Raw genomic sequence first — 16,679 nt, 5'->3', positions numbered from 1 at the left:
CTTAGGTGCCTGAAGTCATATCCTGAACTGGCTGTATAACAGCTCAGTCTAATCCACAGAGAAGTATTCTGAACATCAGAAACTTTATGAATCCCTTTGAGAGAAGTCCTACACTTGAACTTTTAGAGTAAGAAATGAAAATGCAGATCCACTCAATCTTTTCTTTTCTCACCTCCAGTTTGACAAGGAGGCAGCAAAACACACAAGCACGTTTTGTTGTGGCACTCCAAACTGCCGATACTTACCTTTCCAAGCACAGGAGCAGCAGCAAAACAGGATGAGTGTAACATCAAACTGTCATGGCTGTTCTCTAAGCAATAGTTGTGCAAGCCTTAAAAACTGCTGAAAATCCTGAATCTGATTTTAAATTCTACCTTCAGCAGAACAAGTTAACATTTTTTCAATGCTTAATAAACTTCTGGAATAGAAGGGGGAAAAAACCTCACCTATTTTTTGCTGTAGCTATAACAACACAGTCTCACAGAATTTACAAAACCGATTTGATTTGCTGTGTGATGCACACCCTAGGAGACAGGGAAAGGAGACATCTGCCATGGCAGAAACAAAGTTCACTACTAGCCCTTTCTCTGATGTGTCCAGCTTCCCTTGTATAGCTGTCTGCTTGGCAGATGAACAAAGCAGGTGTGATGAAGCAGCAGGACAGACATACCATAAACTAAGAGCATCAGACACTTCTCTCTCAAAAAAAATCAATCAATCAATCAGTCAATCTAATGAAGGCCACGTTGGTTTCCTTGTGCAGCCTATTCTCTAGCACGTGTACACTTGAAGCACAGAAAGCTATCGCATACATACTCAGATCAGGGGAAAATAAAGCAATATGGTAGGAAGAGATCCAGCTAATTATCTCTGACAGTTGAAGAACATGACTAAACAAAAAATGCTCTTCTCAAAAAAAAAGGGAGTAAGAAATGACATTCTGAAAGCCAACCCACGCTGCAGCAGTACGGCTCATGTGGCTGAAGGGCACTGAGGGGGATCACAAAGGCTAAGTTTAGCCTCACAAGGTTAATCACCCCTGATATCCTCCGCAGTCAACAGAGGGACTGGGACACCAGAGTGTGACCCAGAACAAAAGCCTTGCATAGCTGCTGTACATTAACCTACTACACTGCTCGGAGTAGCCATTGTGATTGATTTTAGCTTAATTGCTCATTGTTAAATTTGTACCTTAAGTGAAGCTAGTGGATGTTCTGGACCAAGTAAACTCCAATGAAAGGAAGCCAAATCTTCATCAGGTAGAATATGATTACCTAGAACATAATGCAGAGCTTTATTGAAGTACACCATAAATGTTACATATTGTTTCTACAGGCAGCAAAACAAATTTGTGATCAGTCTTCAGCTCCCAATCAATAGGATTAACAAAGAGAGATTAAACTTCAGAGATCTTCTTGTTACTCCAGAAAAACCCAATTGGCATGCTGCTACTGCAGCAAGATACACTTCCCTCTGCTCCAGGAGCATTCTGCCATGAGACCCAGCTCACTCAGAGAAGCAGCAGAGCTAGCCACAACACATGGTGTCAACCTCAACCTGGCACGCCCCTGTTAGGAGATCCACAACAGGATTTAGTACTGCAGATGCCATGGTGGAAGAACACAGCTCTCTGACACCAGCTCAGCCTGAATCCCAGCACGTGCCACCACTGATCCACCCCAGAGCTGTCTCTGGAATCTGCACTCTGCTCCATCACGCAGCATGAGTCAGGCAGTAAGATTTCTCTAACCCCTGGGAGCACAGGCAGCTCCAGTGACACTCAGAAGGTTCCCAATTGCTGAAGTTTCTTTTGCTGGCCTGATCAGGTCAGACAGGAGCCTGGGCTAGCAGCAGCAAGAAATTGGAAAAGTCTGTAGTTGTCCCAGTGAACAGACGCAGTGGCTATTTACCACCCACCGGAAGATCATTTAAAATGCTTTTTAAGAAAGCACATCATGTTCAGAAAAAAACAAAGTTCTTACTAGGAAACATTTCAAACATTTGAGTTAATCAAGCACTGACAGACTCCAGTGTCTGTGGGTGCAAACAATACAAAGAACAAAGCAGAATGCTTTGCTGGCTAGGAACTTCAGGATACTCTCAACACCTGGTTTTGCAGAGCAGCAGCATGGCAGTGAATACATAGCTCCCAGGGCTGCTCCTGTCCTTACAGCTTTGCCTTTTTTAATTTCCATACTTTGGACAACATCTTCAGCTCTCACCTACTCACAAAGAATATCACCAGATACTACTCCGCATGACAACTCTTTACTTTCTTAATATCGTGCTTGTAAAATAGTTTGCTCCTAAAGTTAAAACCAAGAGAGCTGTTGATTGCCTGAGACTAGCAGATGTCCTTTTTGTGGGAAGTCTTTGTGCCCAACCAATGCTTCACCAGCATCCAGCGTCTACCAAGAGCTAAACTTTATACTCACATCAGAAAGATCTGACAAGTTTGTATAAGGGTCTTCCCTCAGGAGGCTGAGGGGAAACTCTGCTCTCTAAACTCCTGGAAAGAGGTCAGTGTGAGGTGGGGATTGGTTCCTCTCCTGATGGGCCTCAAGTTGCACCAAGGGAGGTTTAGGTTGGACATTAGAAACTTCTTCACTCAAAAGGTCTCAAACACCGGAATAGGCTGCCACGGGAAGTGGTTGAAGCCCATCCCTGGATGGAGGTGTTTCAAAGACATAGAGATGTGGTGCTGAGGGACATGGTTTAGCACCAGACTTGGCAGAGCTAGAGAATGGTTGGACCAGATGATCTCAAAGGTCTTTTCTAACCCAAACTATTTTATGATTCCATGCAAAAGCCACATTTGTACTGATTTAATCAGGGTAGGTTTGGACTGCCTTTGTACTGCAGGTCTGAAAACATCAATTCCAGCCACATCACTGGACAATTTTTGTGATAACTAACAATAGCTCCTGTAGGTGCTAACATTACCTTTTTAAACAGTTAGGCCTTCTCTCCTTTCCTCTCTTCAACCTTATTTGCTCTCCATCACTCTTTTCAGTTAATTCCATCCCCTTGAACACACACAAGACCAGCTGACCAGTTCTGACTATGCACTAAACTGTAGAGTTTAGGATGCTGAAGTGCAGCAGTGTCTTCTGCAGTCCAAATTAGAAACGATGCCTGTACTTACCTTACCTAGTTCTGCAGTGTTACTGAGAACCAGAGCACACTACATCACTGAACACATGTTGGGAAACACTGTCACAGTGGGAAAGAGATCAACATTACATAAGTAACCTCCATTTCTTGACCTGGCTGAACAACCTCCACATATATTGATTTTTCCCATTTTAATGGGTTATTATAGTGTATGCCTTGGGTTTTTTTAAAGCAATTAGATACTAATTGAAGCCACTGCCCTTTCTAAAGAGTTCACGGAATTACAGTCCTATACCTCACACTGTGTTTGTTTTTCTACTGCTGAAGCATGGGTTTGTGGAGGGGGGTTTTGTTTTATTTTTATTCTGAAGTCAAAATGTACAGCATAACCCAAATCAACTCCCTGTTTATATCAGCAATCAGGACAGAATGTTTTAAGGGCACACTCTTGGAGGATGCAGTATTTTGGCCACACTTTAACTACTCGTGACAAGGCTACTTCTTATATTAACAACCTGGAACTACAAAACACATCTACATAAAAAGCTGCAAGAAGGAAAATGCTATAAACCAAAGCAAGCAGCCACTCAGTATAAATAACCTTTTCAGACAGCAATCTTTTAAAATTTGCCTAGTTGGTAGGCAGAAAAATATTCTGCTGGAGTACTTCAATAGAAACTTTGTCCCTGAACACAACTCAATTCCAAATACTTTGCCATTAAGAACATTTGTTTAATTCACCAGTTAGGTGTCATTCCTCAGGCTCCTCCACCTGCTTAATCAGTCAACATTTCTTTTTCCTTTTGGCATCTCCACACTGACCCTTAAAGTTAGTGACAAGAAAGTATCTGAAAGCAAGACTATTTTGAGTTTTCTCTGTACAGGGGATTCACAAACCTAAAGCTGAACACTAATAGAGTTCTTGGTGGTCTTGGTCTTCTGTAATTGTGACCATTAAGCCAGCAGCAATTATTTCAGGATACAATAATTTGTTCCTAAACAAAGTATCAGCACAAGGAGTCACACTGATGTACCCAGAACAGGAGAGCAAGCCAATAGGTTCATACACCTTCTCTACTCTTTTTCTGTGTGATTTTCATCATTTTACTCATCAGCATCAAAGGAGACCAAAAGAGGCCACAGGAACAAGTACAAATAACTTGTGAAGCCAGACACACCCTCAGATATTAAATCAAATAAAAAATTGAGATCTGAATGAGCTACCTTGCTCTAAACAATTGCCACATGGCACACAATTATGCTCCTAAATGTATTTAGTACTTTATGTAAAGCCCCTGAAGCTACTATATTCCTGAGGTGCAGAAGTTAAGCAATGTTGCCAGCACCTGAAGTCAAACAGGATCTGTTTGTTGTAACCTCATGTCATCCTTGTTTGGATCACCAAATAGCTACATTCTTTAATATTTGCTAATATCTAAAACTCCTTCCTCACAGGAAGGCCTCCCAAATACCTTCTGTCCTAATCCTAACTTTAGCCTCTCTTGCTTGCTCACACTGAACAGACATGCACACACACACACACAAGAGAAATGCAAAAGAATACACAAACTTGTAGCTCAACTTCTTTCAACCTTTGTATCAGTCTGGAAGAAAACCCTACAAAATCTCTCTCTAGCAATCATCTGAAATAACCTCAGGTTTCTTTCTCCTAAGAGCAAGCTGTAAAGTATTTTGTTAAGATAGCAAGAGAGTAAAAACATCAACAGCTTCTTGCATAGAATTGCAGAACCTTCAGAAAACTCACAGAATAGTTGTCACCTATTGTTTAATAAACCCAAGCAAGGGCCCAGCCGGTCATGTGCGACAAGTTGAAACAATGTCATTCACATGTGCTCCACACTGATGCCATAAAGCATATCTGCAACAGTGAAACTGCCTTCTGAGCAGTAATCCTTACTCACTGAACTGGCATGCAACAACTTATTTATAGACTCCAAAACAAAGCCCAGCAATAGTAGTCCATCATGCAACTGACACCAGGGTTTTGTTCTAAATTGCAGCTTAGTCAACCATCTGCCATTCCTGCACACAGCCCTGCAAACAGGTAACCATCCTGGCATCAACAGAAAACAACTTCAGCTGGCCAAATACTTGTGGCTTTCTACTGTGAGATGCATTGGTTCTCTCCTTCTGAACATGGAAGGTACTTGCCTGGACTAGAAACAATTTAATATTAAAGACTACTAAACTGTTAGTATGCTAAAGCAGAAACACACAACCTCTCTCATTTACAGCTTTCAAAGGAGAAGCTTTCCCCTACTATCCTGTACCCACATTAAAACACAAAGTCAGGCAGCAAATAAAAACAAAAATCCATGTTTTCTTGTTTGCTTGATGTGACAAGATCAAGAATGTGGCCACCCCATGCTTATTTACCCAAAAAAGGATGTCAGAATGATGTTTTAAAAAGATCTTATTCATTGGAGCAAACTTTACTAGCAACTATTTCGCTCTTCCACCTGAGTACGACAGCTGTGGAAAAAAAGTGTTAAAATTGCCCCACTGAAGCAGAGATGTGAAGTCCCTCCTACCTCTCCTCCTTCAAGATACTACACCATTCTGCATCAGAAGCGCTAAGAAACTATCTCAACAAAACTCATGGACTGGGGGAAAATGCTGGTTGCCTGTGCTATGAGTGATGTGGATGCAATCTAACATATTTCTGGTGCACCTTATGAGCTGCCACATTTGCCCAATGCTCATTTCTGAGGGAATAAAAAGCTCCTGTGATCCAAACATCTTCATATATGTTCTGTAAAGGTAGATTACAAAACATCAGTATGCTTCCAAAGTCTGGAATATGCCTTATCAAAAGCAGACCTCGCACGCTATCTAAGACCAAACTCAGACAAACAACAACCGTCCTCATTCCCCACCCACCCAGAACACTTCAGCTAGGCAGAGCTTTGCAAAATTCTTACTTTCTGCTCTTAACTCAGCCATAATTTGCATCACTCACAGGTGCCTACAAATTCAGCATGCCTGTCCTCATAAAAATGCATCCAGCCCACCTCAAGTACAGCAGGAATGTCAGAAAACAAGGGAATCCCTTTGCCTAGGTGCTGTGTTACACATGTTTGCTACAAGAGTTAACTGCAAGCCAGATCACAGGCTGACTAGTAGCATCCACTGCTTTTAGTACTTCACTTACCTAGAAGAGCAGCAAAAATAGGAAAGCGATTTGGATTCAGGTCCAGTTGCTTGGCAACTTCATGCATTAGGTATTGGCTTGTTGTGAGGCTTTTCCCATTACGGCTCAGTTTTAGGGCATGGGCACTGAAATAGTAAGGGATGTTGCACAACGCATAATCGGAGTCATATGCAACCAAACCATGGAAACCTTTCTCTCTGCAGAAAGCAATTACTTCTTGATGATGATCCTCAATGCTCTGTGCAACCTACAGTAGAAGACAAGAGTAATTAGGCACAGTGGTAAATTGCAGTCCTGATTTATCACACGTGTTATGAAACGTTAGGTCTTTCTGACACTGCATAGGTGCACTTGAAACACTTGTGGTGTATTTAAAGCCATCAGGGAAGTCCAGTGCCACAGCAGACAGATATGGGACCTTAAGGAGTGCCCAGCAGCACAACACAAAGTTCTGGAAGCCCACAAGCTGAAGTAGTGGTAAGGATTACTGAACTCATCTGTAGTGACGGTTTGCTAACAGAAAAACTCAGACTCTAAACATCTTGCTGTACCAATGACTGGATTCATTTGAGGGAAAAATATTAAGGCTGTGGATACTTGAGCAGCTCAGCAAGCCAAGATGCACCCTTAAAAAGCAATCCCATGAGCACTTCTTAAGTTTTGCAGCCCTGTGTTAAACAAAACCATAGATGAGCAGAGGTAATTTTTTGACCTTACAATGCCCATCTCGCTGTGTTAAGCAAGTTTTCCCCTTCTTTCCACTTTCAGTCTGTTCACTTGTGCACAGTTGTCTCTGATGCTGCAAACTGCTTCAAGTTTATAGCCCAAACTTCACCTCTCAACTCCTGTTGCCTAGCAAAGCACATACTTTAGGCTCTGGCAATCAGATGCCTCAAACAGACATGTCATGCAGGAAGACACAGGCCAATTCCTAAGGCTGGAAACATAAAGGCCAGCTTCTCTTACCAAGAAGATGACACTAAACAATACCCCCGACCCCACGAATAACAGGTTAGTAGCTACAGTCCTGCACTTCCACACTGTCAGAAACTGTTACAACTAGTCTGCACACAAGCACACAGAAATCAAGTGAACAAGTGCTTTTGATGCTTAACGCTTTTACCATCTACACACAAAATGAAGAGCCAGTGGTTTACAAAACCTACCCTCGCCAAGGATTTCACAGCAAGCTATCCTAAAGCAGACTAGTACAGAACTACAAGCTTCTGCCTCCAGAGTTGACAAGAACATAGCATTCGTGCTGGTGATGCCATCTACTTCCCCTGCAGCGGATGCCCACAAGTGAGGGCCCCACACCTCTATAGTCAGCTCCAACTGTCCCGCAGCTATCTAACTCTCAGCAAAGAGTTTGCTGATCAACAGCAAATTTACGGTGACCCTTTCTGTCCTTTTCATGCCTTACACTTTCTAACCTGACATTAAACTGCAGTCTTCTGACAAGGTATGTAAAGTTTAGTTTTCCCCACATCTGGTGGACTCTACCAGTGTTTCTGAAACTTCTGCTCTCAACAAGGAGGAGTGTATTCATTTCCCTAATGATACACATTTATCTAAAATCAACATTTCTGCATGCAGGACAGCTACAGATCAGTTATACAAATGAAAACAACTAAGCATTTTTACAGCACTGCATGACACGGGTGTGCAAACAACATAAGAGGAAAGTGGGTGTACAGCCTGCTCTGATCTCCTTTACCTCCACAACCTCCAGTTCCTCCCTCCTCATTTTATTAGAGCTATCTGACACAGCAAAGTACCAGCACGAAACTGCAGGATGTTTAGATAATAGTAGAACCCACTTTCAAATAACTGAACTGTCACAGGGAAAAGAGCTCTATTCACCAAGGTACAGTTCACTTCTAACATAAAACTGATGAGAGGCAGAGAAACAGCTCTCACAAAAACAGAGTCTAAAGATGCATCTGTACCCAGGTTACATTCCAAATCAACCCAGGGTGGAGAGACGTGGGGGAAATCACAGCCAGGAGCTGGGAATAGTTTCCAAGTCTAAATCTTGTGCAAACATTAGCGATGCTGGATGAGATAGAGTCCTGCGCGAGTAAAACAGGCACATGCACATTTAGTACTAAAGATGTTAAGATCCCCACTGCTTAAATATTTACATTTTAGCAAACCTGCTTTGCATAGAAGTTTATTTGAAGAAATTTCCTTCCCTACCCCCCACAAATAGAAGAATACCAGGTCACTATTAGGCTAAGAACCCATAGGGTATTTGCTGTAACAGGAACTTGCTGATTTTACATCCCGCTAAAAGCATCGGCAAGTGGTTTACAACTGCTCTGGATAGAAGACACTACTCTTTTTTTCCCTTCTAATTACCAAAATAGGTTAAATTCACAGCCAGTTCCTAGAAGCCCTCTACTCAAGCCTCCAATGTTGCCTGAAAATATCAAAATCAGTTTCATACTTAACCAGTATTCTCAAGCCCAACTTCGAAAAACAAAGTGAGAAAACACTAGAAGCTGACAACTGTCTTTTGCATATGTAAATGTTCTTTAACATCACCCATACGTGCAAATACAAATTACACCTTCAAGATGCATGTGCTCCCTGCACACCAGGAGGGCTGTGAGAAAGTGAGCATGAGAGAAGATGTGAATAAAACTGGAGTAAGATTTAAAGAAAGAGCTAGCTATGTAATAGAAATGTAGAAAGATATAAAATCACATAAGAGAAGGCAGAAAAGAAAGGCAACTTCAGCAGTACCTCTAATGAGTACTATGCATGTTGCTACTACAGCCACAAAATATGCTTTCTAACCTGAAAATGCATCAGTGAAAACCAGAGCTATCCACAGTTTCTCAGCAGTTGTAGGAATGAAGCTAAATAGGAACTGCTGCTTTGTTCTCATCCCACGAGAGCTGACTGCTTCAGAGAACCAGTGCAGCCTGGACATCCACAGTACAGGCTCAGGCATATCAACCTCCCCAGTAGCAACTCTTGCTCTCCCCCTCGCCCAGGATTTAGTAATGTACCCTTCCCAGCTCACAGTGTCAAGCCAAAGCAGACGGATATCCACCCCTTAAATCTTCCCCAAACTTGTGGGGATATTGTGCTTCTTGTTCCAGGGTTTTCTAAAACGACGGGAAAGGGTCTCAGTATGACATGTCCTCTAGTTCCTAAAACTGCTTCCAGAGATTAAGAGTAAGGCCTATTACTGAGAAACCCTAAAGCAGCTAATGCTGCAGCTAAGCTTGAAAGTAAACAAAGTGCCACAGGTGACAGCGTTGTCAAATGGGGCAACTTTATTGGGATGCAAAGTACTTCGAGAGAAAGGAAGCAGGGCTGAGGCAGAAGGCAGTTAAAGGACTAAAGGCTGGTTCAACGTGTCTCAAGAAATACTCAGTTGCTATCCACATAAAACCTGCTAGCCTCTTGCCTGTACCATGCATTTCAACACTGCATCAAGTACCCCCTTTAGTAGACTGAAAGAAAATTACTCTTATTTTAACCCCATTCATTGCTTCTATTAATGAGCAACCTGGTCTAGTGGAGAGTGTCCCTAACAATGCTAGGAGGTTCATCTCACTAGATGATCTCCAATGTCCCTTACAATACAAGCCATTCTATCGGTCCATGGACTTACAAATCTTTAAGTCTCAAAATCAAATTAAGGATGATTTATAACACACCCACAACCAGGTCAAAGTAAGCAACCTCACTGCATGGTCCCTAAAACTTTTGGCTTAAAGAATAGAAGTATTTCCTAGTCTCTGAGGGGGAAGGGGGGAGAAAGTTGCAATGATTAGACGGTTTTGCTAACATTCAAATTCCCACCATCGTTCACCCCCAAAACGCACACATGATTTTGCTTCTACACCGACCAGGAAAAGATTACACAGCAGTCAGCCACAAACTCTTCGCTTTGAGCAAGCTCAAATCCCAAGACATCGGTTTGGTGGAGCTCGAGGTGCGCTGCAAGAATGAGCTTTCCCAACTCTTCCAGTTTGTTCTGCACACACTTTGACCTCGGCCACTACGGTGAGGATTGGCCTGCCGGAGCCGAGCGTAGCCCAGGACCACCCTAGGGTGGGACTTCCACCGACAACCGGGCTGAATGCCGCTGCCCGCCCAGAAGGACTCCACACCAGCCCAGAGAGCACGCAGTGACGGAACACATTCTGCCACAGTGGGTCTGGCTGAGTGAGCAGGGTACCAAGGAGCAACAGCAGCAACTCTCACTCCGTTGGCAGAACTAGGAGGAACTTCACCCAAAGTTACCTTTTGGGTGAGCTCCTTCAAGATAAATCTTTACCCCAGCACTGCAGCCTGCTTAGAATTTTACTCATCTTCCGAAAGGGCCATACAAAAGCCAGCTAAGGTTAAGCTGCTGCTAGCGATCAAGCGTGCAAATCTCAAAGGTTGCATAATATTTTTCTACATATAAAAGTAATTTACAATAATAAAGCCTAGGAGCATGTACTCCACTCCCGCTGCTCTTCCTTCCCTAGCGGGAAAGCGAGCAGCAACTCTTAAATCCGCAGCTTCATCCTAGGGCTTGTTTTTCCAGCGTCTTGTGTCTCAACACACACCATCGCTGGGCTTCACAGAAACCAGCGCCTATCCTGAGTGCTCCAGAGATCAGGGACGCGTTAACGTTCTACAGCCTTTGAAACTGTGGCCTTGGTGTCAGTACGAGATCATCACCGACCCCAGCTCCTGCCTGAAGTGTGGCTTATGTGATAAGAAAATAGAAGCTCCCCCTGAAAAGAACTCGAAATGCAGACCTGTCAGGTCAGTGCTCCCGACCACACGAACTATTAAAGTCTTTGCCGTTATGAAGAGTGAATTACTTCATACCTGATTAAAAGTCCATCTGGGCAATCCGGAGCAAAACCTACACCTTCACAGACACGAAACTGAAACCTCTACATTCTACAGCAAGCGATTTCACCTTCAGCACAAGTTTAAACACCTCGTCTCAGTGGGGAACTTGTTGCAGATCCACCATGCGCGATAACTAAACTGATTTTTTTTTCCTACCGTCTTAATAATTAATTAGATTAGGATGCTTTTGGCCAGCCGCTCTCACCTGCGGTAGCAAAGTCCCAGCCCCACCACCCTGCCGAGCACAGGGAAGGGGGGGGGGGGGCGGGCCTGGGCAAGAAGGGACATTTTGAGTCAACGGAGCGGCGGCCCCGAAAGAACATGGAGGCAAAAGCCTCCCTGCTGCTGGGCCTGCCTTCACTGCCAGGGGAATCCGGGAGGCCCTCGGCGCTGCCGGCTTCCCCGCCGCCCCGCACAGGCCAAAGGCCTGCGAGGGGAGCGGCAGCGCCGTATAAACATCAAAATCCCTGAGGGATTCAGACCGTAGAAACTTGGGCCGCCCCCGCGGGCCTCGACGACATTTTGAGGCGCTGAGGGGGAAGGCAGGGTGCCCCCCGCTCCTCCCCTCCTCTGGCGGGCTGGGCACTGGCAAGGCCCAGGGCAGCCCCCGCTGCCATCTTAGGGCAGCGGCGCCGGCGGAGGGGAGCGGCGGGGGCGCAAGAGAGCAGCGGGGAGGGGGCGCTGGTGTCTCCTGGGCCGGAGGGTGGGGGGGCGGTCGCGGTGCCCGGTCCGGGACAGAGGCCTTATCTCCTCACCTTAATGTGGAAGCGGATGAGGGCCAGGCGGATGCAGTGCGCCATGCAGACGGGCGGTAGGAACCAGACCTTGGGCGGTGGGGTGCCCTTGTTCTGGACGTGGCTGACGATCTGCTGCGCCGTCTGGCGCTCGTTACCCTGGCGCTTCACCCACTCGTGGAGCCGGGCCTTCTCCAGGGCACCGTTGAAGAAGACGAAGAGCTCGATGTTACCGTTGAAGCAGGCCTTGGCCAGGGCCGCCAAGTAGCCTAGCATGTGGTTCCACTGCCCGCCGCTCACCCAGTCCGTGTAGAAGCCGCCGTAGAGCCGGTGCAGGCAGTTGTCGGCGTCGATGAGGAGGCGCAGCGGGGTCTGGGGGGGCCGCTGACGGCCCCCACCCACGAGACTGCCCCGCGCCAGCTTCTGTAGCTCGACGGGCACCACGGCGCTGGGGCAGTGCTTCTCGATGTAGTCCTGGAAACCCTGCACTCCCATGGTGAGGACCGGACGGCGGCGGCGGGCAGGCGAGCGGGGGCCCGGCGGCGGCGGCGGAGGGGTCTGGGCTCGGGCCGGGCGGCGCGGCGACGGCTGTAGTTGCGGGTGGGCGGTGGGAGCGGTGGAGCCGGGTGGGAGCGCTGGCTGCCGTCGGTGGCCGTTCAGGGGGGAGTTGTATGGATTAGTGGGGGGCTCATGGCTGCTGTGGCCGCCATGTGCTGCTCTCACAGAGCCATGGCTCGGGGATCCGGGCTGCTGCCGCTGCGGCTCCGACTGCCGGGGGGAGGGGGAGCGGCACAGCGCGCAGGAAGCCAACCCGCCGCCGCCGCCGCCTGCGGCAGGGAGAGCGGAACAGGCGGGACTTGGCGGCGGACCGCCGCTGCCACTCCCAGGCAGCGCGGGGCACGCACACGGGCGCCGGGGGAGGGCGGGGGGAGCGCGCCCTCAGCGCCGCCGGCCCGGTGCCCGCCGCCCTCGCGGCCCCCGCGCTGCCCTGCCCTGCCCTGCGGCACTGGGGCGGCGGGACCTGCGCAGCCCGCGCACCGCGGCCGTTGCATAACCCAGGCATGCGCGGGAGGGTTGGCGGAAGCGGGTGGCGGGAAAGGGGAGGGGGCTCGGGGGGAGTGGCGGAGGGAGGCGAGGGTCGGCGCGGGGGCCGGCGGGAGCGCACGGCGGCCGGACCCGGTGGGGCCGTGGCCTCGTGGGGCAGCTAACGCGTCACCGCCCGTCTTCTCGGTGCCTCCGCCGCTCTGCCGTGGCGGGCCGAGCCACGCCACGAGTTCCCGGGAGGCGGCGTTCCCCTCAGCTCCGCTGCCGCCAGCGGCCGGGGCGGGGCAGCGCGGCGGTCGCCATAGCAAGCCCGAGTCGGGGGAGCAGCGCTTATAGGGCACCTGTTGCGTGTAGCTCGGAGGTGTTCGTCCCTGACGGGGCCCCGGCCAGCAACGGCCGCGCCGGCGTTTACAGCGGGAATGCCTCCGGAACGGTTCCGCCTGAGCCGGGAGGCTGCAGAGCACCCGGCCTCGGGCCACGCCACGCTCGGGCCGCCTGGGCGGCGCGGCAAGCTGGCAGCTCCTTCCCATCCCGCGGAAATGGCCGCTATTTGCGAATAGTAATTACAGCCTGGCCTTGCCTCGCCCGCGACTGAGCCGCTGCTGCTGCCGGTGGCACTTGGGGTGATGTTGATCGCCTTAACGCCATAAGGAGATTTGAAGCGGTTGCTTGCACCCTGAGGCTTGCCATCCAGCTCAGTCTCCTGGCGTCACTGGTGAATGGGCTTCAACAGAAACTCCGGGGGAAACCCCCGTTGTGCAGGCAACAGGGAGCGAGCTTGCTTTAACTTCTCTTGGACTAAATCGTCTTTTAAAAGACCAACATCGGAGCTGTACCCAATCCTAGGAGTTGCAGTTTGTCACTGAAATAGTACTACTAGCATCTGAGCAGTTTTCTGCTCTGCAGGTGTCAAGAAGGTGTGAAGCTGCACATGCTGTGTAGTCGCACATTGATACTTCGTTCAGCAGGAAAAAGAATGTGCTTTTAATGATAACTTCAGTCAGGCTAGACTGGCACCTGCAGCAAATACTCTTACTAGGGTACAACTGGTTCTTAGGTAGTGGGTTTGCTTACAGGCAGTACGGTGCTAAAGCAAGGCTGCTCTGGATGTATCCAAGACCATCAGAACATGGAGACAGTGTAATAAAGAATACTGGAAAAAAACTATTTAAATAGCTAATGAAAAACACACACTTCTTCCTAGAAGTCTGTTTTTGTAATGATCTGAGAGTGGTTTCCTAACTAAAGAGTCTGCTGTAGTCTCCAAGCTAACTTTTCCCTTAGACTTCCTAGATTTAAGAGTAGTCACATGGTCTGGTGGCAGCAAAATAATAAACTACTGTAGCACACTGTGAAGGACACACAAAATTTGACAGTAGACCAGAGTGCTGATAGAATCATAGAGTTGTTGCTGTTGGAAAAGGCTTTCAAGATCAAGTCCAACTGTCAACCCAGCACTGCCATGCCCACTAAATCATGTAGACTAAGAAAGACTTAAAGGCATGAAGATGAACAAGGTCTTGTCTTCATCAAGCAGCAGCAGCAAGCCTGCAGGAACTGGGAGATTAATCTATGTCTAAGGGAGTGGTGTGATGGAGGAAAGGCATTGAAGAGCTTGCTTTCCTAGCACTGAGCACATTTCACTGGTACCAGATGTTGGTTGTGCAAGGGAAGGGTTAATAAAGAATAATATTAAAGCTAGTGACTCATTATCCAACCTGAACAGAAGAGAATTAGGAGTGGCACCCTAGAAGGAAGGAACTGTACAGTCATTAGGAAGAATTCATGAAGAATAACCATGTTGGGGCAAGAAAATAGAGATGAAAGTTATCACTGCAGTCTTAGTTCCTTTGTTAACGAAACTTGGTCCCACTGTGAGGTGAATGTGGACATAGGCTGTGGAGCAGGCCATCCACAGGAGCCTTGTTAGGTTAGGTACATTTGCCTAGGAGTAATTGATACCTATGTTATCCATGGGAAACACTTGCTTTACATGATTTCCCTAAATCTCTCCCTTTTTCATCCTAGTGGAGCTGCTGGTCCCAGTTCTTGCTGCTGTAGGAGAAAAGCGCCCAGTCCTGCTCCTTACTGCTGAATCTCTGAGGAGCCATAGGCTCATCCTGTGGGCAAGATATTTTTCTGCACTGTTACTGCAGTGCTCAAAGTGAAATACGTCTCTTGTGTTATTATTTTGGTACTAAATTTAAACACAGACACTTGCAAGTGAACATCCAACAGAGGTTAATGCTCTACTGGTAGCTGCGGCTGTGAGCTGCCCTGTTTCCCTTCCCTGTCACTGGAGCATTTTGACTCTGGCAGGGGTAAGTAGCACACAGCAGTAAATCTGCCCCTTGTTGTATTGCCTGCATACCTACTTATTATTACAAATGCTTACTGTATTATTACAAATCATTATTAGAAATTCTGTTTGCAGGAACTTGCAGAATCTTTAAGTGATTTATCTAAACCCAGCAAAACTGGACTTGGGCACTTGTGCACCTTGACTTACCTCCATCCTCAGTGTGTGTATGTTATCCCAAGTGATCTCCTTTTGGGTTTTGATGTTCTTTTTTATTTAAGTTACAGGCATGCCTGCTACTTAGTCTAAAATAGTTGCAAAAATAGAAACTGAAGATAAATTACTTAGGTTTAAAAAAGGGTTTGGGGGACATAATTGGTTTTGTATCGTAGGGCTTGCTACCTGGTGGGACATCACTTTCTCAAATCTTAGTTTGGGTCAAACCATATACAGGCATACAAGGTTTAGACAGCTAAAGAATTCTCATCTTTGGGAATCTATAGCCTTCCAAAATATCTCCAAATACCATCTCACTTTAGCATACAATAACTGTTTTCAAATATTTATGATACCTATGCTGGAACATTTTCCTCCTAGGGCAAAAATGTATGCATAAGGGAGCCACCTAACTGAATCATTTTGATTCTTATCAGTCTCTTCATCAGCATCAGCTCTTGGAGGAGTTTCAGTCTCTTTCTGGAACTACTTTTCTCATCTTTCTGCAAGATCTAAGAACTGCAGAAACCCAGAGGTGGTTGGTCAGCTTCAACAGGCTACCAGTGGCATTTTCCCGTAGCCTATTCAAAGGAATAATACTCGGGAAGCAATGCTCATGGTATCATTTGTAGAACTTCCTTTGTACAAAGAAGACTTTGCTGGAATGTTTAGTTTGGGTTGATGTGCTCTTGCCCATCTAGCATTCCTCCACTCTAACATTTCAGCTTCATTTAAAATTCAGATTCCACCAGAGTTGTGAGAAACCAGTTGCCCTGGTGTCTGGTAACTGCAGCTTGCATCTTTGCAGTGGCATCAAGGCTTTTCTGCTGGCTGCATGTGTAGTCACTCTGCTTTGCTGCTGTGTGGAACTTCTGCAGGAGACTGGTGTTAAGGAAGAGAAGACACCTCTGCGCTTTCTCCCTGGCCACTATGGATTGCTTTTCAGCATCTTGATTTGCTTTTCAATGCTGTTCTTGCATCAGCCATGTAGAATTTGTGCATTTCTCAAGCTCTTTGTCTCTTTAAGCTGCTGGTTTAAGTCTGAGGACTGGTAGCAAAAAGATGCACAAGAAATTGCAGTTCACTGGTGTTTGGTTTAGTCCTCACTAGCTGGCCTAACAGACCTTTAATGTTTGTGAGCATTGAAAATAGATCCCACTTCTTACCCCATCTAAGGTAGGGTGCTGTTCTGGCACTTGGGAAGTCTCACACCAATGCATGCCCAGTGGTG

The 16,679-nt window shown here is 46.8% G+C and overlaps 1 protein-coding gene across 3 annotated transcripts in view; it reads right to left on the bottom strand.

The window, feature by feature from the left end:
• Positions 1-12,787, bottom strand: part of FAM120A (family with sequence similarity 120 member A) — a 59,078-nt gene extending 46,291 nt beyond the window's left edge. For 2 of the 3 annotated variants that reach the window (XM_064156290.1, XM_064156291.1), the window contains exons 1-3: positions 11,911-12,785; positions 6,287-6,533; positions 1,192-1,274 (exon numbers count right to left, since the gene is read on the bottom strand). In XM_064156290.1, coding sequence (XP_064012360.1) covers positions 1,192-1,274; positions 6,287-6,533; positions 11,911-12,384 — 804 coding nt within the window. In that variant the 5' untranslated portion in view covers positions 12,385-12,785. Of the gene's footprint in view, positions 1-1,191; positions 1,275-6,286; positions 6,534-11,910 lie in introns of all 3 variants that reach the window. The other variant, XM_064156293.1, reaches the window with a different exon arrangement.
• Positions 12,788-16,679: the final 3,892 nt, after the last annotated feature.

This window comes from Pogoniulus pusillus, chromosome 16 (assembly GCF_015220805.1).
Source record: "Pogoniulus pusillus isolate bPogPus1 chromosome 16, bPogPus1.pri, whole genome shotgun sequence".
In the NCBI taxonomy this organism is placed as follows: domain Eukaryota; kingdom Metazoa; phylum Chordata; class Aves; order Piciformes; family Lybiidae; genus Pogoniulus; species Pogoniulus pusillus.
Note: the sequence above shows the minus strand (reverse complement) of the source record. Positions and strands in the feature narration are given on the sequence as shown.